The sequence below is a fragment of the Thermobia domestica genome, chromosome 14, assembly GCF_964235325.1.
Source record: "Thermobia domestica chromosome 14, izTheDome1.hap1.1, whole genome shotgun sequence".
Classification (NCBI taxonomy): domain Eukaryota; kingdom Metazoa; phylum Arthropoda; class Insecta; order Zygentoma; family Lepismatidae; genus Thermobia; species Thermobia domestica.
In genome coordinates, this window is record NC_137467.1 from 27,649,673 (window position 1) to 27,671,678 (window position 22,006).

The following is a 22,006-nucleotide window of genomic DNA, read 5'->3' on the forward strand; positions in this document are numbered from 1 at the left end:
TATTGTGTTACTAGTATTATTTCCATAGTATTTTTGGTGCAAAATAAGTTCTATGAGAACTTAACTCTACATAACGTAGCCAAAATAGTGTGTAAAAGATCAAGTTAACCGCGTTTGTTTAAGCAGTTTATTATTTTGATTGTCCAGTTTTATAAGGTATTGATATTGTACTTACACATTTTTCCAGAGTTCGTCACAATGGCGCCCCTTTGCCAGCCTCAATCCCTGTTTCAACTAACATTGAGAGAAGTGTCTGGATGGTTGGTGGAATTGCTCAAAACGAACCCAGACCATGCCATGATGAAACAGATTCATCAGTACCTTCTGGAACATCTACCTTCATTACTCCGTACTCGTCTGTTGCTTCAAGTGTTCAAAGATGACGATGAATCCCATGTCGTCAATTCACTAAGAATGTGTCTCTTCAATGATACGTATTCGGTGGTGCTTGGGCAGTATAAGGAATTAGCAGAACTGACGCCCACACAGACGCAAGATACATTTTTGGTGTTATTAGATCGCATTGCTGGTGTTAAAATAGTCAATATATTTGCACTGTCCCGTAATTTGTCGTTTTCTTGGAAAATTTGGGTCAATAAACTGTGTCATAAACTGGAATCTGTAACTGATCTGACATTGCCTCTATGTTCCAACAACATTTTGCGTTGTCTTAGTCGGTTACCATGCCTCAAGAGTTTCCATTGTCTTCACGGGCCACGAGAGTGCCGTGTGACTGGTCCTGGTATATATAATCTATGCACAGGTGTAGTAAAGCATTCTTTGACTCAATTAATTATGGACGCGCCTAAAATCAGTTTGAGAGCTGTACGTTGTCTTTTAACAGAATTGCCGCAGTTGGCATGGTGTCATCTTGGTGTGGACAACACGTTAATAATATGTGCTGCTGAACAGTTATATAGGCGAAATAAAAACTTACGACTGAATCTTCAAAACATTGTGCTACATGGTGCCGTGAGTCAAGAACGGGCTAATATTTTGGACTTCTGTTTTCCTTGCCTTACCGACATGACCTTACTTGTTAGTAATTCTGAGTATTACAAAAATCTAGAAACCAATCTGTCATGGAAAAGCGTGTTACTTAGAATACAGTCACTTAACATATCTGGTTTATGCAGACATCAAACCAATCAAGTCAGCTTGGAAGACGATGAGGTGCTTACCATTAGTAACTTATCAAGTATCTTAAAACAGGCGAGACGAATGAGGTATCTTCATTTGTCTGGTGGCTGTGTGAGGGTCCAGTTGAATTTATCTGCCCTACTTAAAGTGTGCCCTTTTCTTGAATGTTTGGAACTTGAGGATGTTGGTGTAATGTACACAGAGTTTTATCATTCAACTGTTTTCCACTATCGTTTAAGCAAACTTAAGTTGTGGAGCTGTCGGAACGTAGAACCGGAAACTGTTAACGCCATCATGAAGCTTCCGTACCTTTCGTGTTTTACAATGGACCAGACAGTGTGTCATTCTGGTGAAAGAATAAATCTTAGGACTTTGTATGGATCAAAGCGTTTGAAAGAGCTGAAGCTAGGTCGATGTTATTTGACAGTGGCAGATATTGAAAATCTTGTGTTAAACTGTCCAGCTCTTACGAAACTTACGATTGCATCGTGGGTTAGTATCAATGAAAAAGAAATCTTTGAAATGATCGAAAGACTGAAGATGAAGAATCAGGGTATTTGTTTGAAAGTTCAGCTTGACAAATCGCATGAAATTGTTTTCGAACAGTAACTTCTTAATTGTACAACCATTATGTACTTTTGTGGAAAAGTAATAAGCTTTACATTCGTAAGTAAGAAGAAAATAATGTCCCAGTAAGTAATACCAATGATTTTTTTTTTCAGTCGCTTCGATGAAAATTATGCATTAGGAGTACTACGAAGTTACTTCTTCGTAAAATAGCTTTAGAAAATAGACTTAATACATATTAAATATTATTGAAAAGAAAATTATAGTTAATTTCATTTTGTTGTATTACTTAAAGTTTTTAATCATAGATAAAATTTATTTATTTATTTGTTCATAAATGTTGATTCTAATCCAAGTTTATTTTCTCTGCAATTCCTTATTCGATGCCCAGTAAGATAACTTCCTGAATAAAATTAGTTGTGGGCAGATATAGTGTAATGAAATTGAGTGGTATGGACTAGGAATAAGCTTTTTTTTTTTTTTTTTTTTTTTATTAATATATAATAAGGTTTCACCAAAGTCATGTGTCTTTCAGCTGTATTCCCGTTTTGTTATCATGTCTTACATTTATGCGTTGTGGGTATAAATTTCATCTACATTGTCTATACTCTCAAGGATGGCTGTGATATCGTTTCCCAGTGTCTTATATTGCACTGATACTTAAAATTATGTCAATTCTGGTCGAAATGAAGTGACACTGTCTTCATTGAACTCGAAATGTTAACAAAACTAATGTTAACCTGTACTTTGTTATTCAGTACTGCAGTTTTAATTTAAATTCTGCATTTTTCACAGTATCCAGATGAGAAACATTTATTATTATTATTGCCGATAAAATAAAGTTAAATTGAAGAATAATAATTTTTTGCGTTATTCCTTCATAATTGTCATTTCTGCATCTATCTAGCCCGGCAAGTTAAAATTTAAATAAGAATACCAAATTATTATTATTAGCTATAAATATAATGAAGTATGTATCACGTCATGTGAATTAGTATTTTCATCTGCGATATTTATCATGGTTTCATAAAAAGAAAAAAATAACTAGTGTATTTTAAATTAAGGCGTTTAAGTTCTGTATATCAAATCAGTATATAATATAGTATTGTGTTATTATGAAGTTACTCGTGGAGAAATAAATATGGTTAAAGTTACTATTTAAATTTTTAAAAAAATATATATATTTGAGGGTACTGTTCATTACATTTTGAATTATCAGGAAGGTTTGCATATATTATAAATTAGTTCTTATTTGATTAATTTAGTTAAGTGCAAATATTATTTGCAAATTAGTATATCAGTCTGTTATAAATATTTAAGAATTCCATGGATACCTGGCTAGCAAAAGTTCCTTTTAAAAAGAATTCTTGGTAACTTAGAATTCTGGCACCTAAAATCATAAATATAAAATTGTTTATGTTATATAGTCCTGGAAGTAGTAATTATTTCATTGTAAACTATCGTTCTCCCAATAAGTGTACAAATTAAAGAAAAAAGGGGAAAAAATGAACGTTCACTTCTACCGTATTTATCATGCTTCTCTGCACAACTATATTATAGCATGACCTGTTGAAGGTGATAAGCCTTTAATAGTTATTGTATTTTCTTATTAATAGAAATCTCATACCAATGTTTGAGAAATTATTTTGTTTTCCAGGTATTCATCTTACTGTGTTTGTAGTTGGATAATTATTCATTGCTCATATTTTTACATTACATAACTGTCTTCTTACTTTATTTGAAAATATTGTTTGGCCATAAGTTTTGGTCGAGAAAGGAAAAAAAAAATGGGTAAGGATTAAAATTTCACATTTCTAATCTAAGAAGCTCGCATTATATTTAAAAAATGTAAGTATATTTCAGAGTAAGAAATTTTAGGTAGCAACTTGTAGAGTCACCAGCAAAAGGATATGATCACTCCATAAAAACGTATAAATAAGACACGTGGTTGGAACGAAGTAATCCTGAAGGTACTTGGTAAACAAATTACTAGAAAATAAAGTACACAATCTCTTGTTTTCGTGTTGTATGAGGATGTTCTTACTATTTTTTTGGAAGTTGCATATAATTATTTACGTATTAAATGTAAGGACTTAGCTTTAAAACCTCAAAGGGTTCTCCAATAGAATCTCAAAGGGATAAAGAAGAGAACTAGAGGCAGAAGTCTTGTTGCTGGATGTTAATGCTTTAGATATGTTACAACGAAAGAACGTATAGCCAGGTCAGTAAAGGTGTAGGGAATTAAGAGGAAGAAAGAAAACGCTGTCGTGTGATATAGGGAAAGTAAGGAAATAGTGAGACACCAAGAAAGACAGGCGACATAGGGAAGTAGTAAAATAAATACAGTGTGGGTTAACGTAATTGAAACGTGCTCGTACATTGATATTTTCCCTTTATTTTTCTCGACGATCTCTTGACGAGTGGTTTAATTTTCGAAAGTTAGCTTTATGTGCCTATCTTTCTCTTCGACACTCACCATTTCAGTGCAGCATTCTTCAACGTAGAGCGAATGTAAGTTTCTATACATTGTCTGAAAGTCATACTCTAGTTGGTAGAGATTTGTTCCAAAGCTTAATACACGTAATTTCACAGAAGAGATGTAAATAATGGATGCATACATTATGTTGCTTTTATAGGAAAAAGTAAACAAAGTCATTTTTATAACATTCTGAAAGATATGGTATGTCGTTCTTCCCGCAAGTGGAAGCCAAGGTGTTTATCCATTTTCAGCGTATAACTTTGAAATTTGAGTTGGTTTGTTCGGGAATAATCGGCGTGTGAAGTATATATATTCTTTTGCTGGTAACTGCCAAAATTAAAGATGTGGTATAATCAATAGTTTTATTTTAATCAGTTGACTTAAAACTAAGCAAAGATCGAGTCATTTTAGCAGCAATTTTCTGTAGCATCGTACGTTTCAATTGGGGTAATTTGGAAGTTCCTTAAGCAGCTGAGGTCTTCGTTCCTTATCATTGATTAGCTGGTCATACACCGTTTCCTCCCTTGTAAAATCACGGTGTCTGCTCGAGTCATGTGAAAATCATGTGTGATAGTTGCTCCAGTGAGTATTGCCGTGCGGGAGGTTTTTCGGTATGCTTTTGTCTGGAGTACTATGTAGAGCGTAAGTTCGCCAAACGCACATGCCACTTTCATGGAAAGTTGAATGTCAGTAATCAAGTGAAAAATCGTTTGTGTTAAAAGTTGTATATACTCTCATGTTCTTTCCCCTATAAAATCCTGACGCATATTCTGTTGAACCAGGTGAAAAACTACGGATGTTAATAGGAGGAGACTGTCCGCACATATTTTTTTTTTTTCTGGAATCAAACCGAATGTCTCAAATATTCATTTGCAAAATCTCCTGAAAACTAACTGCTGCTGTTCCCTATTAAACATTTAATTGTAGAAACTGTAAACCGTCTTATATGGAGAACGTTTTGCGAAACTTTTAATTAGCTAATCATTTACATTTAAACGATTACTAAGACGTATGTGTTATATTGTCACATAGAAATTTCACGCATCTTATTTTCTTTAATATAATATGTATATGATTATCATTTAATTTATAGATGATAACGCACCGTACCGGACGACGCTACTTGATTGCGTTTCCTTTTACTCACATTGTTTTCCTTGAGTGGAAGTCCTGTGCAACCACGTTTAATACTTTCATTTTTCTTTTTCTCGTGTCGTCTATGTAAGGTAACTATGTCTAAGGTTAGATATTCATTCTTAGTTCCTTTATTTTTTAAAGTATGCTTATGAACAGGTCGATAGTGAAACGATTAGATTGTGAAAACTAAGCATTCCGTGTATTACTTAAGTTTACAAATGCTACTCTGCAAAATAACTGTTTCTCCTGTGATCTTTAATATTTTAGATCATTTATTTTGGATGCTGTATTAAAAATAAAACTTCGTTTTAGTCATACATTTCAGAATGTTAAAAGATTGAAGTTACAGAAAAACTAAAACTACTTACAGCCCGTCTTAAGAATTGTCAGCCTATCCCGATGATTTGTAAGAATAATTGTTCATATATTTAATATGCTTTCTTTTTCACTTACTTTTTTTTAATGTTTACACTATACATATATATTTTGTATACTTGGTTATAATTACTTCTATTTGTATCTATTATAAGGATATTTATTCTGTTGTTTTTATAATACATAACTCAGTATTTTTCTGCTTAGAAATGAATTTGCTTTAATAGTATATTCTAATGTAAGATAAAGTGAATAGAAAGATGTTCTGGGAGTGTATTTGCATATAATTATATGTATTGATAATTGTCTTTGAGTAGTGAATTCTCTTTCATTTAGTGTAATAGTAGTCGAATGAGTTCTACAGTATTTCTATTCGCAAAAAGAAAAGCAGTTCTCGTATTGAGGTTGCATATGATCTTATTATTAAACCCAATTTGTGCACTTTTTTCCATTTTTTTTTCATATTAAACCTATTTATATAATCATATCACATTGTCATCAGCTTGCTAGATGCATTCATATTCACTAAGATATTAACGTAATTTGTTTTACTTTCATTATTTTATATTTTCTGCTTATTTATTAAGTTACGTTTAGATTACAAGTAAGTTGAACTTAAAAGTAGTAGTAACAATTTTACTATGTATCAATTTGTTTATATAGAACAATAAATCTGCTGTAAGGAGGAAAAAGAGTTCGGTTAGGGTTTACAGACAGATCAGAGCAGGAAAGATTGCTGTGTTCCTGTTCGAGAATAACAATATATAATGGATGAAGTTCAAGGGAAGTTCAGTTAGAGATGTCCCTGTTCGGGCGCCATACATAGGAGAAAAAAGGTTCCGTTTTGAGCAGTTACTACTTTTGGTAGGAACCTTCTTACTCCGTATCTGCTCGTTACGACTAATAAATCCCCTTCCCCCTTATACTGCATAAACTTTTGCAACAATAAACCTCAGCAATTCGGTGTGTGTATTTCTCCGTTGCTTCTCTTAATAATCTGAATCGCCCTACAGTACGAAATACTTTTTTTTTTTTTTTTTTTTTTTTTTTTTTTTTAAAGTACGGAAGACATCACGAACAAGTATAAATGTGAGAAATTCATGTCAGGAGAATATATTACAGTATGCTCTCTCATGCTCTCCACACGACAGTTTATTATTTTGATCTCGAGCCACCCCGATTTTGGTTCATGATGTGCACTCTTGTTTTGTAATTATGTTACAAAAATTCCGTAAGTGGTCACTGTGATTCCATGTGCGTTTTATAATCAGTTACCCGCTACTGGAAATACAACTTTTCATATGATTAATAGATGAGACATGGCAGCAGTATAGCCACTAGTTTAATTCTAGCCCGCCCTTATATAATGATTAATGATTAGATTTAGTTGCACCCTCGACTAGACGAATAAATTTCAAACCTAAGGAAGTTTTACAGTAATGTAATTATGATTTCTACATACGTTTTTCAAACTGTTGATTCATGTCTGCAAAGCAAACATTAATGCTTCTGGATGCAAATATCTGGAAAGAATTGAGAAGCATAAAGAAATGTTTTGTAAGTGAAGTATAACATATTTGTAGTAAGTTTCAGACTAATTCACTTGTAAGAGATGTAAAGATTTGGAGTGAAATGGGAATGATAAAAACAAATTACTCAGATACTTACTTACGTTTGGAAATTAATTGAAAGGAATCGAAGTAATCCGAATAACTGTAACAGTAGAAATATTTGATGTAACTAAGTTAATCAGCTGAGCAGTTTAATTTTGCTTCTTTCATTCGATCAGTAAATTTTCAAGCTTATTTTTAATGTGCTTCCGCTTCATGTTGAGCAACATATAATTTTTGATTTTTAAAGCGAAGTCGTTGAAGCATTAAAATTATTACATATTCTGCTTTCTGCATTAGTCGAATACACATTAAACTATGTTTTAAGCTAACACTAAAGTAGTATTTCTTGGTGAGGAACCAGTACGCTGTATTACATGGTATTGAATCATATTTCATCATTTCCTCTTCTACTGCTATAATGTGACTATTGACATTAAATAGGTCATCAAAAGTGTTCATACTGTTTGTATTTGTTACGGATTTCATGTTTATGCAACAATATTATGAGTAAGTTAAAATCCAGTTAAGTTGTATAGCCCTGTATTATCTTCTTTATATTTCGCTTATTTTTCCTCCTATGAACTGCTGCGGAGGAACGAACTTCTTGAGTCAAATTTTGAAGGTCTCCCTTCTCTCTGCATATTATTTTATTCTTTTGTGTGAAAGGAAGAACGGATTGAAACTCCTTTCATCTCATTTCTGCTTTTTAGTTGTAACACTACTAAAAATAATAATAATAATAATAATAAAATAAACCTCATATACTACTGTGAACTGTCGTGGATCATGTGTTTCTATTTTGATTTAGGTTATTTTAATGCTGCCAACAACCAAAATTTTCTGACAGATAAAGCTTGTTAGACACATATCTATATGCAGAAAAAATGAAAATAACACGTAGAAAAGAAAAATCAAGATTTGGCCTCAGGAAACTTGTTCTTCTAGAGGAGTTCACAAAAGCAAAAGGAAGCATCCAACTTCCCTACATGGATTGTTTGACCTATGTTTCTTAGTGCAGTCAACCACTACTTCGCCCTGCTCTACAGTGGTTTTTGGCTTTGCTTACTCCTCTGTTGTTTGTTTCGATTCACCGAAAGATTTCAACACTCCGTTGTTTGCTCAGATGATATAAAGATGATAATTTTTCTTTTAAGCATAGATAATTGAAACAATACACTTAACAATCTGAACTAAAAATTAAAAAAAAAAAAAAAAAAACTCATTCTTGCGTCATCTTATTCTTGTTTTCTACCAAGGAGTTCAGTCGTACCAGCGTTTATTTTTTTCCTGTTATTAAATTTTCGTCGTTTTGGCAGTGTCGTAGTTTTTCCGTCACCGTCATTTGCTCATCTGAATCAAAAAATAGTATCGCCGCCACTGTTCTAGACAACCTTCTTGTAGCTTGTAAGAAGGTTGATGTACTTTGACAACATATTGCTTGGCAGAGTTGTTTTAATATATTATAGTAGTTCTAAGGTTTTCCTTATAGAGGATAATTTTATCAGTTCATTAATCGTAACACGCTATAAATTGAACTTGAAAGATCATAGTGGCTTATAGTTTCTATAAAATACATGTTGAATAACTCAAAGATGATTTTACTTTGAATTCAGTGAATTAAAAACTTTTTTCAGACAATTTGGATATTCACTGATATTTTACCGGTGACTTCTATAGCTGTTAAACTGGGAAATATGGGTAGGTGTGTGTCTTTATGTAGAATCCTGAGAGGGGGAAAAACATTAAAATAAAATACTCACTTTTCAATCTGTTATGTGCACTTGGCTTCTTGAAAATATACGTTACAAAATGATAGATTTTTCACTATTTGAAGGTTGATATATTTTCCTCCTGCGTCCTATTTCTCAAAGCTTCTTCTCTTGTAATACTAGTTTAAGGTATTCAAACTCAAATATCTAACGGTTCTGTATATCATAAAATCATCACACTTTAGAGCTATCAGCAGTAGTAAAATTTATTTTTACTATTATTCTACTATTTCCACGTTTTTATATTTTACGACTCGTAATGTATTACCAGAGTAGTGATATTGAGAAACAGGTCCCTGTTTGTAAAATATTGGGTGCTAGTTTTGTCACTTAATTCACTTATGAACTGGATGCCACTGAGTTAAATCTTTGAGGAAAAATTTGCATGTTAATATAAAGAACAGGAAGAATGTGTACATACATATTCATAGTGTGAAAAGGTTATCAACTTCATAACTTTTGTTTTTCAAGCTTAACACAGTTTGAGATACTAGAAATTAATTTACTTTTTTCCCTCAGAAGGACCCCAAAAAAGAAGACAGACGCCCACCCATACATTACCAGTTTAGCAGATAATAAAAATCATTGATAAAGACGTCATCACACACCGAGAACCGTTTAAAACAAGCGAAACCTGTCACTATCGAAGGAGCAAATTCGCACAGAATCGTTCACAGAATCGTTGATAACTGACTAACTTTCGTTGTCATGGTAATGATAGCAAAAATACATCTATAAACTCCAACATAATAATGGGATACCATGCAAACAGTAGTATGATAACTAGCGGTGAGCCTACATTTTCGCCACTCCGAATTTCGTATCACAGACAGACATGAATAATGAGCACTAGGAGGAGCTCATTTTATTATAATTTTTATAGTTACCCCAAAACAAGATAAGAATCCCTATATTTATAGAACTACTTTCTACTTATAGATCTCTCTGTACACCATGTTCATTATACATACATGATCCCCTAATATGAGTTTTTTTTTTTTTTTTTTTTTTTAAGTTAAATAAGTGGTGTTATTAAGTCAATTATTCTTATGATATTGGCTTCCAGAAGGACTAAATCAGGATGTTTGATTAGGATTAGAATTATATATATCAATGGAGTTGGTTGGAAAAATCGCTAATTTGATAATATACTGAATTAAACTAAAAATCCGTGAAAAAACTGGTTAGAAAGTAGTATTTTTATATTTCATTCTCTCTCTCTCTCTCTTTTAATGAATTACGTATTTCTATTCAAATAGGCAGAAACTCTTACCTCGAACATCTATTGAAGTTCAGTTTTACATCCAGTTTCAAGGCACGCCTCGCATCTTCGTCAGTGTAACTGGTGAAGTCCTCGCTGTTAAAAAGCATATTACAAAAATCTGTCATGATGGTAAATCGTAAAAATTAAAGGTAGAAGATTTGATTTTCAATTAATTTGTCTCTCTCTCTATTTTTTTTCTTCTCATTTCCAATTCCTGATGGAAAAAAGAAAGATGATCATACAATTAATTTTGAAAAATAGAATCCACCTTTAATTTTTAGGATTTACCACGTGACAAATTTCTTCAATATGTTTCACAAGTGAGGCTTCACCTGCCACACTGACGAGGAGGTAAGGTGTACGTTGAAACTGTGTATCAAATTCAATATTAATTGATGTTTGAGGTAACTGTTTGTCTTTTTAAATGTGCATCTAATAGTTTCTGATAACAATATGAATCATTAATTAGTTGCTTGGTACGTTATGCAAATCAATTTCTTGAATGTGTTGTCACAGTAAGTAAATTGAGAGCGATTTTGTTTTCTTATTAGTATAAGTAACAGCAACATTTCTAGTCTGGTATCTTAATAAATAGTCATGTGAAGCCAAACTGTTATTTTAAGGAAATTGGTCAAATTTACAATCATATATTTGTCTGTAATGAAAATCTACGCAGTACACTATCATTTGTGGTATCAGTAAACGTATTTGGTTAGTAGTGTGTAACCAACATATACAAACTTTCCCTTTATGAATTAAGAGTTGGATAATATATAATATATGAAATTACATTCTTTTAAAACGAACTAGGTTTTGATTTTAGTGTATAATTTTCGCAACAAGAATAATTATATGATTTTAATAGCTATAACTGTAATGAATATTTATCTTTAATGCAGTTTTTTTTTTCTTTCTTTCTTCGTAGTAAGGCATGTCTGTATTTCTCCTTGTGTATAATCTGGTCCTATAGTATCACCAAGAATTCGATTTGGGGAAGAAGGGTTTCAAGGTTAGGTGAAGGTCAATAAAGATATATTTTAATTTTTATTTCTTATCCAGGTAATTGATACAACCCAGGAAGAAAAATGTTAAGATCCTCGAAACTACCGAGTTCATTTCATGATGTTAATTTTTTTAAGGTATTTTCTTTAAAATCAAAATAAAACATAAAGATAAACGTGAATTTGAAAGAAAGAAGTGTATTATGAATAAATGAAAAGATAAGCCTGTTCGTCTGTCCCATGTGCTAATATTACTCATTTTAAATATATATATATAATGTTTCTAATTTCATTGTTAGCGCTATCAAGGGAAAAAAAAAAACTAAGGATTAATGAGGATAGGATAAGATGAATTGACTGTTTTCCCAGGGTGGATAAATTTCACCCATATACGTACCTAACAATAACATACAGGGTGTTCCAAAATGTTGGACGTTTTCCCTTATTTTGATGTGAGGAAAATGTTCCCAAAATATTGGGACATTTTTGTAACACCCTGTATATAGAGGGTATTAATTAAAAGGAACTGTCCAAAAGCAAAACGTTATATTTCCCTTCTCTTTGCAGGAAAACGCACCAAACTTCACGGGCAGCCATACAAAGTGTCAGAATCTTAACTCTGCATTCCAAGAGAATAATCCGGCATTTTCAACCAATAAATTGTGCCATACACTTATGGATCAACTACTTTCATCACCAGCAGTACTATAGGTACAACACCACCTAGATCATGATAGTGATCGTGTTTTATGTTGGCCTCCTGTTTCACCCCATAGGTCTTGCAGAATGCTGAGCGAACTGTTTCCGGGCTGTTGTTGCATCTGTATTACTGTTGGACGATCAAAATCAGTTGTTCTGTAGTGTGTAGTGTAGTGTGTTTCGCTATCTATCGTGATTGACCTTGAGAATACTGGATTATTCTCTTGGCATGCAGAGATGACACTTTGTGTACGGTAGTCCGTTAAGTTTGGTGCCTTTACATCCGAAAAGAAACTAAAAGGCTTTACATGTGTATATACTATATATACACACACTGTACATATCGAAAAAATAATTACAAGCTTGCCTGTCAAATTGAATATGACCGTATATTATAAAACAAAATTTGTTCCTAGCTGTAATACTTTCGTCTACAAGATAAAAAAAAAAAACTTTTTGTTCTTATGACCAGTCGAAAAAAAATCTAGAGGAGAAAAAGCTATCCCTGTCAGTGATGAAAATTTTCTTCTTTACGGGGGGGGGGGGGGGTAAAATTTTGTCAGGGAGGGAAATCCCTGGCGTTTCTCTCCCGTCAATTTGTACACTAAAATAAAGTAAAATAAATTAATATAAAAGCACATTTCAATGTATAATTTTAGTACCTTTTTTTTTTTCATATTTGTTATTGATTCAAGCTAAAATAATTTATTTAGGTAATAGGTCAACATTTATCATGGTCAACGTGGAAATATATCTTTTGTCTTCTGTGTGTGTTATCTATTCTCATGGGTTACACCTTCCATATTACTGTGTAGAGTGGGAGAATATAGGGTTTGAACTCTGTGGGGACTAAAGTCGTCTCTAAGAGGGTCTGGCAACACCACTTATAAAAAAATAAGTCAAATTAGTATATATTTCTTTTCAATAGTGCTTCATCGTAGAAGTAGAAACATAATCAATATTCTAAGGACTATTGGATGGGTTCGGTAATGGGAAGACTATTGAATTTGAATTGATTTTTACACGGGTGTATTACATACACAAGGAGAAATCGATACGCTAGAAATGGAAGTTCATTTCCACTTCTAGTAGGTTAAGGTGAATGTGGTAATGATAAGTTTCATTCCGTAATGGGAATACTGTGGAATGTTTTCTATAAAGTTTAACAAGTATAGACAAGTTAGTTACGTAGATACTCAGCACTTCCTAGCTTAATTCACATTCTGTAATTCTAATAAGGTTTTATGTTCCTGTTTATTATTTTGTGAATAATATGTGCCAAAATTATTGGTTTTGCAGTTAATGAAAATATTTAATTTTGTAGTAGTAATAAATGATGTATCATATCTTGAGTTTTGCTGTAAATAAATAATATAGGTATATTTATTTTTTCCTCCTCATTCAAATGTATTTAGAGAGTATAGTTCACATGTTTCTAAATTGTATTCAATTCCCTATCATTGTCTACAAAATGAATAAATGTGTAAAATAGACTGAAAAAAAGGAGGGAAAATTTAAGAAAAAGTGGTTTTGGAACTGCTTATGTGCTATATTTGATAAGTTTATATAAAAACAATAATTGTGATGTCTTCTGTCAAGTAGAATGGAATGTCATCTTATGACTATGTTACTTGTCTTAAAATATTGTTAATTTTTTTGTGAAAATAAAATAATTCTTGTTCTTAAAACAGTGTATTTTAAATTTGTTGACCAATAATGTTCAAAGTAATAGCAATACTCCTCAGAAGAGTCATCCTTCAGCAATTCTAGTTACTTTATATTCCATACTAGCTGAACCTGCGCTTTCTACACTGCGCATTCACATATGAGCATGACATCATCTTGTCATTCCTCACATCATCTGTACATGTCCCTTTATAGACACAAGTAAAAGATGTCTTAATAAAAAACGGCAGGGGGTATCATAAAGGGAAGATTTTTCGACTATTTCTTCAATATCTCGCACCGTTTGCAAGACTTCCGGTTGGAGTTTCTGAGTCATGTATGATCAGTGTTTTCTCTCTTCTTGCATGTAGTATGTAATAAGCAAATACATTACACATACGATTAATTATAATGTCAGTGATATATGGTTTTCATTGACCAAGACACTCCAAACAATAAAGATTCATCTTAGACTGGAGAAATGGTTATTCTTCGGTTTTCATTACCATTTGGCCATGAAACAAACGCCTGAGAGATATACAACTCCTTTATGCAAATGTGTAGTGTTGGAATGGAGCTTTACTTTTTTGAAATTCAACACTTTCTGTGGACCCCTAAACATATAATAAAACAACCGTCCATGTTTTTTTTTTCTTTAAATATCCAATTAGAACTGGACAATCTACACAAAATTTGCAATCGATCAGTGAAAACAGCATCGTTCACGAGGCTATGGTTCCCGAGATCTCTTTGTGGAAAGGATTGGGGATAAACATAAACCTAGCATTTTAATATACAGACTAGCTGAACCTGCGCTCTCTACAAAGCGCATCATTCACATGTGAGTATGAATCTCCTTGTCGTTTTATTCGATTATTTCTTCAATATCTCGCACCGTTTGCAAGATATCCTACTTCCGGTTTTTCATTGATTAATTATCGTTTACCGCCCCTTTTGAGCAGAGTTGCTACATAAGACGTCGACCTACTCTTTAAAGTGTAATTCGAACCATTCTTTCAGTATACTCTCTCTCGGAATCGAAAACAACTCTTTACATCAAAGGAGTGCATGCTAGCCCCTAGACCTGCGCGAAGGCATTAAGGTTTTGGAGTTAGAATTTTGTTGTACGTAGGTGAAATATGATACACGTATGTAATTTGATTTTTTAAAAAAGGGAAATGACTATTACAAAGGGGAAATTTTTCGATTATTTTTTCAATATCTCGCGTCATTTGCGAGATATGATCCTACTTCCGGTTGTAGTTGGAATTGTCGTGGGGAAAAAATGTAATATTTGAGTTTTACGTCCCATGGTTATGTCGGCTAGGCTAAAGGAGACATTTATTATGAGAAATGAATGAAGTGGTGGAATGAAGAAAGTTGGAAGAAACGGGAGAACCCTGAGGAAATCAACGCTCACGATGTTTGTCCACCACAAAGTTCATTTGGCGCGGGCTGGGATCGAACCAGGGATCCCATGCACCAGAGGTGAACGCTGTACCACTGAGTCACCGAGGCCTTAATTGTCGAGGAAGATGCAATTCGATACATGCATGTATCGTAATGAAAACCGGCAAGGAGTATCACACAGGGGAGATTTTTCGATTATTTTTCAATATCTAGCACCGTTTGCGAGATATGAGCCTACTTCCGGTTTTGGAGTTAGAATTGTCGAGGGAGATGAAATTTGGTATATGTAGTAACTTGATAAAAATCGGCAAGGGGTATCGTAAAGGGGATTTTTTTCAATATCTATCACCGTTTGGTAGATATGAACGTACTTTCGGTTGGATTTACAATTGTAGGCATATTAAACTTAGTATATATATGTATCGTAATGACAAACGGCAAGGGGTATTGTAAAAGGGAGATTTTTTCCGAATAGTTTTTCAATATCTCGACTTGTTTGCGAGAAGTTAGCCTGCTTCCAGTTTCGAGAATTCAAACCTTGTGTTTAGGGGTTGAGATGTTGGACGACATATCCTAGCGGTTTTCGTTCACACAATGCAAAATTTGCGTTTTAGTTTGCTCTAATTAGCATAGTAATTGTAATTTCTTTTTGTATTTTCTTCGAATAGTACGTGAAACGTCTTTAGTGACTAAAATATTTTGTAAAGCATCAATTGTTTGATTGTGATAGGTGGGTGGTTACAGGGCCGGCGCGAGGGGGGTCGAGCCGTGCCACCGCCCAGGGCGGCAAAGTTTGGAAAAGAAAATACTATCAAAATATAATGATTCGTAATAGACCTACATGGAAAAATAAAATTATGTTTACCTGAGAATGAATTGAACTTACTTCACTCAAAATGTACTCACTCAAAAAATTCAGAGCATTCTCCCTCATTTTCAGTAATCAAAGTGCTAGCCACAGCTATCTCGTTCAGTATTTCCCTTGCAGCGGCGTAGATAAGATTTCCAACCAGACTGGATAAGATTATGAAGCTGTCTTTTATATTTTTTCTATTCAGCAATGTTCTAACGTTTCACTCCAAGTATACAAAAGGTACACTACCACTTGAGACAGGCTTTTCTAGCCTACAGCATCTATACGTTTAGGATCTAGCAGCGAGTTTTTATCCAATTTACAAATTGATAATTCCGAATATTAGAACCTCCTAGTCAAAAGAGGTCCTTCAGAGCAATTAACCAAGTTTCACGATTGTCCCAGAGATAATTTTAACCGTCGGTTCACAGGTAACTTTTACAAGTACACATTCTATGTAATGGCGAAACTGTTCAGAAAGTGTTTAATTTATTCAGAAAGTAAGAATTCTGTTTTTGTTGCAAATTATTTTCCGCAAGTAAAATATCTATCACAGTTGATGGCTATAACCATTGGTGCCACATTTCTGAAGATTTGGCTAGTCATGATAGGTCTCCTATTTACCTTGTGTCGCAAAGAATGTGGATGGAGCTTTCGATAACACAGAACACCAGAAAATGTTAAATGCCGAAACACAACATTGGAAGAACGTAATAGAACGACTAGTTGCAATGATAAACTTTTTAGGTGAAGAGTGTCTACCGTTACGCGGAACATTAGATAAACTTTACACAAGTAATAATGGTAATTTTCTGAAACTGGTAGAAGACATGAGAGGCCAAGGATATGACAATGGTTCCAATGCGAAAGGCAAACATTCAGGTTTTCAGAAGAGAATTTTAGAAATAAATCTTCGAGCCTTCTATGTTTCTTACAATAGTCATTCAAAATCCTGTCGTTAGCAATGCAGCTACAGCATCTCAGTACCAGTTTCATTTTTTTTTTAATAGTTAAAAAAGTTTATGACCTTCTTCAGCGTTAGTTCAACGTTGGGTAATAATAAAGGAACATTAGCAATTTCTTTTAAAACCATTAAGCACTACAATGTGGGAGAGCCGAATTGATACTCTGACTCCATTTGGGTATGAAATACGGGAGGTTTATGATACCTTACTTCAAATAAGTAACAATAGAACAGATAAAATGGTCGCCCACGACACTCTGTGTATATAAAAGCAGCTGTGTGACTTTATTTTCCTTTGTTCACTCGTTATCTGGTATGACATTTTTCTCCACATAAACATAGTAAGCAAAAGTCTCCAAAGCATTGATTCTCATGTGTTGGATGCAGTCGGGTTTCTTGAAAATATATATGCGTACTCGGTGGTGCTATTCTAATTTTTTAACAACCGGTTCTGTGTCTATCCATATGTATATATTTAAGAGAAATAGTAGACAGACATAATTCTCGTAGAAAATACGTCATACAAGATAGACTAGACGAAAGTTTTTACTGAAATCCACAAGTGACGACGAATACCAACCTATACAGCATCCTAACATAGAGTGATGTGACGAAATTATGTAGCACTGAGAATATATTGGAAACGAATTGTCCAAGATAGATGATTGTCAAAAAGTATTGGAAAGACCTTCATCCAGCAATGGATTGACAATTGTTGATAATGGTATGTGTGTTTCAAATATAATTAACGCTCACCACTTCACTCATATAAACCCAGTTTTCATTCTTGATATCTGAGCATTTGAGATTAAGGAATAAACGCTTATACCTTGTTCTGAGATATTATATGTTTAACCCTATAGCTATAAGAATTTCTAAAAGTAAATACATTTAAAATAAAATTTACCGTTCCTTACCCTACCATTAATCTTCTGGTATGTATAGAGCAACGCAAGGTTCGTATATAGGCAATTGTCTTTGGTTGTGAAAACATTGTATATAAACAGCTCTCTCTTCCGGCAGTATGTGTGTGAATTTAAAACTTGGTACAACAGACAGTTCTGCGAACTGGAAAGATTTTAACAACCGACTCAATAGCACCACTGTGCGTACTTTGAGAAGAGCGGAAATGATGCAAAGTTTCAATCTTACTTAGATGAGCAATGGAGTTGGCATTAGCATTAGATACGGATGATCCACGGATAGGTAATACAGTGTAATTTCGAAGTCGAAAGAAGAGGAGACAGTTTCAATACGAGGCAGAGGATGAAGCTATTGAAGATCTACAAACAAGATAAAAGATCGATTTTTATTACAAAGTTCTAGATGTGATTGTGTTAGCTCTAAGAGAAAGATTTGAGTAACTTAAACATCACAGCGAGTATTTCGATTTTCTTTACGATATAGGTAATCGTAAAGATATACCACCTGAACTTTTTGTCTGAAAGGTGTACTAACTTGCCAGCGTTTTAACACACGAAAAATAGAAAAATATTAACCCCAGTGATTTGAAAGACGAAATGAAAGTGTTGCCCACTATAATTAAGCCTAAAAGTTCGTCAAAAGATCATGATTTTGTTCCCGATGCCGGTGTTGCACTTAGGATTTTGTTAACCTTGCCGGTAACTGGCAAGTGGAGAAAGAAGTTTTTTTCGAAATTTTAGCTTATTAAAAACTATCTACTTTCTTCTATGCCTAAAACATGCTTGATGGTGTAGCGATGATATCAATAGAACACGAATTGGCTTAAATTGGACTACTCGAATCTGATAAAGGAATTTACTCATATAAGAGCGAGAAAAATTTCTTTAAATTAAGTTGTGTTAAATTTATGTATCTTTATTGTGTTTTAGTACATTGTAAGGTTTAGGCTAATCACTTAGTTTTGCCGTAATATCTGATTCACTACATTATCTTAATGCTTCCTACTCTATTGGAAACACCTTTTGACATAAAATAAGCTTAACAATTTTAAAATTATTAGTGGTTACTAAAGCATATATATATATATATATATATATATATGTGTGTGTGTGTGTGTGTGTGTATTGTTTTAAAAAAATATTTTTTGTATGCGCTGCTGTATATCACAAATATACAGCGAAATCGAGCATACTGAATATTGTGTCATGTATGGAGTCATTTAAATATTACGTAAGCATTCGAGATAGGTAGTTCAATTTTTTGTTTACTTTTCCATTTCATACATATTTTTAAATGGGGCATCTTACTTTTTCGTGACACTTGAACATCTTCACTCAAAGTAAGGTTTGCACATTAAAAGGGCGGCATATGAAAGTACCACCCAGGGCGACAAAACTGTTAGCGCCGGCCCTGGGTGGTTACTCCAATGAACCTCTGTTGGAGAAACTCGTATTCTAATCTACTGCCACGAAAAGCTTTAAAATGCTTGAATTTCAGTTTTAGGTCGTAGGTCAGTGGGGTAAAGAAGATCTCATGTGGAGAAGAAAAAATATACACTCGAATGACGAGGAGGAAGCGAATTGGAGTATGTCAAATAACCATGTCGGTCCTGGCGTCCCTCACAGGAGACATAAAATATGACGACATTATTATTGCTTTACAACTTCAAAATCAGACTGGCAACATTGAAAACTGTTTACAGGGGATAATCATAGATGGATCATCCCTTGTAAACAGTTTTCAATGTTGCCAGTCGGATTTTAAAGTTGTAAAGCAATAATAATGTCATATTTTATGTCCCCTATGGGGGACGCCGAGACCGACATGGTTAATGGAGAAAAAGATTTACAAGTTTATTTCCTTCAATTGTTTTAGATTTGATACCATTTTCTAATTCATGATCAGTGTTTTCTTTCTTCTTGCATGTAGTATGTAATAAGCAAATACTTTACACATAGATTAATTATAATGTCAGTGATATATGGTGTTCATTGAGTAAAACACTCCAAACAATAAAGATCCATCTTAGACTGGAGAAATGGTTATTCTTCGCTTTTCATTATCATTTGGCCATGAAACTAACTCCTAAGAGATATGCAACTCCTATAAACATCGATGAAGGGTTGGAATGTATAACTTGTAGAATATGATGTTTTTTTAAAAAATTTCAGCACTTCCAGTTTAAAAATGTAATAACGGCCATGCTTTTTAAATATTCAATTAGAACTAGAGAATCTACACAAAATTTGGAATCGACCAGTGAAAACCGCATTTGTGGTTTTCAAGCTTTCGTTGTCGCAAGATTTGGGGACAAACATATAAACCTAGCATTTTAATATATAGATTAGCTGAACCTGCGCTCTCTACACAACGCACAGAGGATTAATTTCCTGTCATTCTTCATAATATCTGTATATGTCCCTTTACAGACACAAGCGAAAAACGCTTGATAAAAATCGGCAAGGGGTACCATAAAAGGGAGATTTTTCGATTATTTTTTCAATATCTCGTACCGTATGCAAAGTTGAGCCTATTCCCAGTTGGAGTTTTTAATTCATACATGATCATCATCTTGCATGCTGTATGTAATAAGCAAATACATTACATACACAATTAATCATAATGTCAGTGATACATGGTATTCGTTGGGAAAAACACTTCAAACAATAAAGATTCATCTTAGACTGGAGAAATAGTTATCCTTCGTTTTTTATCATTTGGCCATGAAACAAAAGTTGTGATATGCAACCCCTGTATACAATTATGTTGTGTTGGTATATATAACTAGTAGGATATGATGTTTTCCTTTTTTAAAATTTCAACACTTCCATGGTACCCCTAAGAAATGTAATAAATAAATAACGGTCACATTTTTTTAAATATTCAATTCGAGTTGGACAATCTACACGAAATCTGGAATTAACTAGTGAAAACGGCACGTTTCTAGCACTTGTGATTTTCGAGATCTCATTGTCGATAGGATTAGAAACAAACATATAAACCTAGAATTTTAATATATAGACTCGCTGAACCTGCGCTCTCTACACAGTGCATCATTCACAATATGAGCATGAATCTCCTTGTCATTCCTCACAACATCTGCACATGTCCCTTTACAGATAGTGAAAGACGTCTTGATAAAAATTGGAAATATATTTTTCGAGTACTTTTCAATATTTCGCACCGTTTGCAAGATTTGAGCGTACTTTCTGTTGGAGAGAATAATTGCATAGGCTCTTGTAGCATGAAGTTTTAGGATTTCAAATTAACTTTTTCTCTCCATTTCCTCAAAAATTATATAAAGAGCTTTTACACTCATGCATGTCATTTTCCTCAGCTTAATATGATCTATCACTTGATAAAGTCTGATCTTTGGACAATTTTTTCCGTTAAATCCTTATAATATTGTGTAATTTTGTTCAAGTGCTTGCATTATTTTCACAACTACACTCATCTCTAGAATTTACGAGATTTTTTTTTTGTTTCTTCGTAACCCAGATAATTAATGGCACAACATGTAATCTTATGGATGCCAGAAAATATCAAATCATACCCCTCATAAATGAAGTAAATTATATAAACATATAAGAGACACAAGTGCTCTCTACAAGCGTAATTGATCATCGGCAGGTAGTACCTGCAAGGCTAGTTTGATTGTGAGGTACCTAGGTATTACTTATGGTATGTTAAGTTGGTTAGATACACGTCAAATGCGTAGGAACCATAAAGGATGACATAAAGAAGGCATCTCGTCAACGTTATTCGAAGATCAGAAAACGGGTAATGTCACCGAGCTGTGACTGTGGAGTTGAATGTGCCTCATAATGTAATTTCTCGCAACTGTGGTAAGACTCCAGTAGGCGAATGTATTTCAAGGTATTATATGTCAGGACGCCTTCGTACCACAACCCAATGAAAGGGCTACTATCTGGCACTAAATGTCTGAGGGCATCCAGTCAATACTGCATCTGTATTAGCTCAAAAACGTGTAGCAGCCTCTCACGCCCATGTCTTTAGATAAACTGTGTATCCACAGCTATACGCGGAATCCCTTTATACAAGACGATCCGCTAGAACCACTTTACATGGTGTCTAGTCCACCTTGAGTGAACTCAAGAATACTGAAGGTGAGGTACTCTCCACTGA

General features: G+C 33.6%; 1 protein-coding gene across 3 annotated transcripts in view; it reads left to right on the plus strand.

The window, feature by feature from the left end:
• LOC145669589 (uncharacterized) overlaps window positions 1–13,732 on the plus strand; it is a 30,402-nt gene extending 16,670 nt beyond the window's left edge. For all 3 annotated transcript variants that reach the window (XM_081737804.1, XM_081737803.1, XM_081737805.1), the window contains one exon: window positions 188–13,732. In XM_081737804.1, coding sequence (XP_081593930.1) covers window positions 199–1,749 — 1,551 coding nt within the window. In that variant the 5' untranslated portion in view covers window positions 188–198 and the 3' untranslated portion in view covers window positions 1,750–13,732. The remainder of the gene's footprint in view (window positions 1–187) is intronic.
• The last annotated feature ends 8,274 nt before the right edge of the window (window positions 13,733–22,006 follow it).